Here is a 4,563-nt window from a genome sequence, read left to right on the forward strand (position 1 = left end):
GAAAAAAGGTTGGGGGGGTAGGGAGGGGAAATACAGGGTAAAAACAGTCAAATCACAATAGGAAATTTTCAAAATAGGTTATTCAGTTTAGTCATCTTCATCCCCTTCGTCTTCGGGTTCTCGTTTCCTCTTCTGTCCCCGTTCTTCATCTGAAAAAATAAAACACAGCTTGAGTGACATGAGAGCTTCCACAAGTGGCTGAGATGCTGGGCAAGTTCAGCAAGTTCTACTCGACTGGCAACTGGCCAAAGGAGCAGGAATGAAAACACAAGCCTGCTTTTTAGAAAGTTTATATGTATAATCTTTTTTTTAATCTCAAAGAAAAAGTGGAGTACTGCCATACCGGGCTCTTCTTCATCTTCATCATCATCTACGTCACCATCATTATAGCCTTCCTCGTCCTCCTGGAAAAACAGCATCAAAAATAGGTAAGAAAGTTGGTTTCAGCTCAGAATCTTCCACAATTTGGCAATATCCAGACTGAAAGTCCTTGAAGCATCTTAAAAACCAAACAAAAGGCAGACACTTCCCACACACTTATGTAAGTGCAGTTGTTGGGAGTTTTTTTTCTGCAGCATAACTGGACTCTGGCCCAAGTTTCATTGCAGAAAATCATAGCACCACTTCTAGCTTCAACTCTTCAGCAAGTAAGTGGTTTCATACTTCAGATGATAAGTAGCTGCACATTTTGTTATGATGCCCTGAGTTTAGTAAAACTTGATGACTGCAACTTATGATTGCTCAGAAGGAGAAGGCACACATTCGATGGGTAAGGAGTTACAACATGGACAGACACCTGCAGATTCTGAGTAGCTAGCCTCCCACAGACAAATTTCAGCCCCATTCCCAGTGGTTCTGTTAACAGTGAAGTGTCAGCAGAACGTGAGCAGCTTGTCACGCCCTACACACAGCAGCAGGACTGTGCTAAGAATTCAAGCATCCTGAGGAATCCCAAGGCACACATACAGAGAAGAACCTCGGACTGAGATCATAGGGTCAGTAACTCATGCCCCACTCCTGTCTGTAAACCCAGCCCTTCAGAGGCCCCATATGCTAGGTCTGCAGACATTTCTGATAGTACTTTTGACATCAGCAAAACCAGAATGACTTCATGTCAGTGGTCACTAGATGGCAGCTGGCTCACAGACAGGCAGTCCTCAAAGACACCCTCGCTGTGACGCTTCTCAGGTGAAAACAGAAAGCGTGCAATTGCTTTATGGGAAAAGCCTGCAACCTTCTGTCCATTTTGTGCCCAGCTATTGCCAGTTATGGAACGTTCACTTCATACCATTATTAGCTGCATAAATCCTTACCTCTTCCTCTCCGCTTACGTCCTCCTCTTCTCCTTCCTCTTCTTCCTCCTCATCCTCTTCATCTTCTACTACCTGAGCGTCATCATCATACTCCTCTTCTATATAGTTAAACGAGATTAATTACTCAGAAATTTAAAATTTATTTTTTCCAACACTGCTATAAGATGTAGGACCTCTAATTGACACGAGGAGCAAACAAAGCATTGCTTAAACGCAATACAGGATCAAAAGCTCTCCTGCTGCTGGACAGGGATAGGCACAGTTCTGTTCCTCTTTAGCCAAGCAACAGGGTAGTGTGGCAGCTGTCTCCATGGATGGAGCTGCTCCAGGGCTGCAGGATGTTTGACAGCAAGTCACAGCAGCCTCAGGACTGGTTCAGCTGCTCCAGTTCCCACTACTGAAATGCGTTTTAGAGCTTGTGGAACACTTTGCAGCTTTTCAACTGCAAGTGTCCATCTTTTTCCGACAGGAATGGGATAGAACTTTTTACAAGCCAACTGTGCAGTGGGAACTCTTCCTAGGGGAAGCACCTTGCCTTCATGCAGCAATACAAAGGGGGTCATAATCCACCATACGAATTTGCAGTTTGTTTTCAAGAGGAAAGTACTTAAATGCAACCAGCCCAAACAATAAGCCAGCAACGTTTCTCATGCTGCAGGAATGGTGTTTCGGGAGCTCTCTCATGCATTTCAGCACAGGCTCAGACTTGTGCTCTGATGAAGAGAACCTGTCCATGCTGAACCTTTGTGTGCTGCTGGATGAATGCACCAGTCTGCCTGGCATTGCTGCAGCTCTCACCCCTTTCACCAGGGCTCACATTCAGCACTCAAGGGAAAAGTGCAAGTCCAGCTATTCTGCTTTTGCTGTGCAGCTGGGTTTGAAGAGTCTAGCAAATTCCCCAAAGTCAGCCTGATACTCATCCAACCAGCACACTGATGCCTCTGAGTGCAGTCTGCTAGGGAGGCAGAACGGCACCTACAGCACAGTGGAACCTACAGTTCATTTTCCTATTATTAAAAAGTTGCTTGCTGCTTCATTAGTGCCTTTCACAGAGTTTGCCCCAGGCAAGCTTCAATACATACATTCTCCACTCTTTTGCCTGATTCCAATCAGTTCAGTTCGTCCTCAAAGACAAGCTATAACCTCCCCCCAGCAATGCCTTAGTTTCTCTACTTGCTCCCTTGACTCAGCTACTCTTTTCTAGGCCCACTCTGGTTTCCTGCTCTGCCCTTCTCTGCCAGGGTCTATGCGACCACACACACTTCCCTGATGGTTCCTGGAAAACTGAAGGGTGTGCATCTCATCTTTTCTTATGTTTCTCCCTTACAAACTCATCCCCTGACGCTTACTGTTCCCTTAACTGTTCTGGAATCCTTACTGCTTGTCTTCTTCCTTCTGACCCCTTTAGTCTATAGCCTTTCACTCCCCATCTTCCAGCTGAAATACGCTTGAAAAAAAGCTCTCTCGGGCCCTGCCCGTCTCCATTCTCCTTGCTAGGACTGAAGTACTTCACTTTCACATCATTCAGCTAGGAGCTGCTGAGAACACCTTTCTCTTGCCAATAAGCCAGAGCTGGAAGCACAACATACCACACAGCATATCAATCTTCCAACTTAGGTACACCCAGCAGCACAATTCACATACCATCTTCATCTTCCTCCTCGTCGTCCAAGCCCTCCACGTAGCCCTCTGCATCAGAGTCCGGTGCTTCTTTGTCATCCCGATCTTTCACTAGAGATAAGACTGAGAAAGTTGTTCTTTCAGGCCCTGACCACCTCCTTTCCCCTCTTTCCTTCAGAGGACACTGAGGTACTTCTCCTTTACATCAGTCAGGAAGAAGCTGCTGAGAACACCCTTCTCTTGCCAACAAGTCAGAGCTGGAAGCAATATGTACTAGGCAGCATATTGCTCTTTAACTTACACACACTAAGTAGCACAATTCACATACCATCTTCATCTTCCTCCTCATCGTCTAAGCCCTCCACGTAGCCCTCTGCATCAGAGTCTGGTGCTTCTTTGTCATCCCGATCGTAGCCATCGAGGTATGTGAGTTGTGGGAGGAGCTTGAATACGTTTTCTCTATAATCATTCAAGTTGGTTACCTCGCAATTGAAAAGATCTAAACTCTTCAGGTTTTCTAACTTTTTCTGCAAGGAAAGAAAAGTCTCTGAAGTTCGGTGCTACAATAAAGCTCTACAGGACAGACACTTTAACAAGAGCTGGTTAATGCGAGCTTCGCGGGACAAAAGGAGTCATTTCAGCCTCTGCCTACCAAGCTGGGGCAGGAGAGAAATCTGCAGTGTCTGGGCAGTGCTGCTGCAGTATCTGTGAGTGGAAAAGACTCTCTCCTAAGTTAAGCACCTTGCACGTGGAAGACTGAGATTTGGAAAGAAGTAGTGGTACAAAAATCAGGTGTTGTGAGGGACTAAGTTAAGAATAACTAGCAGAGCAGGGAGTTATCCTAGAAGGACCACTATTTACAATGGAAAAGGAAACAAACTATTCTTTAGACACAAGAACTTTACTAGAAAAGATTTTAAAAATTTTGATGGTTGTACCTTTGATTTTGGAAGAATGAGAAAAGGACTTAGAAATCCAAAAGGGAATTTTTTTGTTGTTGTTGTTTTGGATAAGAGGTCTGCATTGCCAGCAGCACTTCAAAGTACTAACAATAAAAGTGCAAGCAGAGCAGTTAAGGATTTGCATCAAGTCTTATGAAATCTCTCTCTTCCAGAGTTCAGCATGTACAGCAATGGTGACATCAGGAAAACGAGTCTGAGACTGGGAGTAGTTATAATCTTCTCTCACCTGTTTGCTATATGAGTTTACTGCTCTGCTTTCCCCTCCTGCTGGAGGGAAGGAGAGCCAAGGACTCATTTGAAAAATGCTCCTCAAGATATTTAGGAGCAAGTATTTGGGAAGCGGGCATGAGTTGAAAGCCTTCATTTCTGGACAATAAAGGGCACACAGTACTATTTCCTAATTTTTGGTTTAAAAAGTGCTGTTAGAATCGATAGTTGAATGGTTTGGGGAACAGCAACCTGATAAAGCTGAACTCAGCACTGAAAGAAGGAGTACACATCAGCAGCGAGCAAGAGCCAATGATGGAAACCGGGAGGAAGGAGCTGGAAGAGCTGCCTCTTGCTCACTCCCTCCTCTCGAGTCATCACGGTGCAGCGCTGCTTTGCTTCTCAAGGCACCCCATAGGCGACAGCATCCCGGCGCCGGGCTGTCCCACACCGCCCAAAGC

At 45.4% G+C, this 4,563-nt stretch overlaps 1 protein-coding gene across 1 annotated transcript in view; it reads right to left on the reverse strand.

The window, feature by feature from the left end:
- Nucleotides 1-6: 6 nt before the first annotated feature.
- The window catches only part of ANP32A (acidic nuclear phosphoprotein 32 family member A), a 16,425-nt gene continuing 11,868 nt past the window's right edge, over nt 7-4,563 (reverse strand). The window contains exons 4-8 of the mRNA XM_019619290.1: nt 3,262-3,460; nt 2,958-3,044; nt 1,314-1,411; nt 344-404; nt 7-149 (exon numbers count right to left, since the gene is read on the reverse strand). Coding sequence (XP_019474835.1) covers nt 88-149; nt 344-404; nt 1,314-1,411; nt 2,958-3,044; nt 3,262-3,460 — 507 coding nt within the window. The 3' untranslated portion in view covers nt 7-87. The remainder of the gene's footprint in view (nt 150-343; nt 405-1,313; nt 1,412-2,957; nt 3,045-3,261; nt 3,461-4,563) is intronic.

The sequence above is a fragment of the Meleagris gallopavo genome, chromosome 12, assembly GCF_000146605.3.
Source record: "Meleagris gallopavo isolate NT-WF06-2002-E0010 breed Aviagen turkey brand Nicholas breeding stock chromosome 12, Turkey_5.1, whole genome shotgun sequence".
In the NCBI taxonomy this organism is placed as follows: Eukaryota; Metazoa; Chordata; class Aves; order Galliformes; family Phasianidae; genus Meleagris; species Meleagris gallopavo.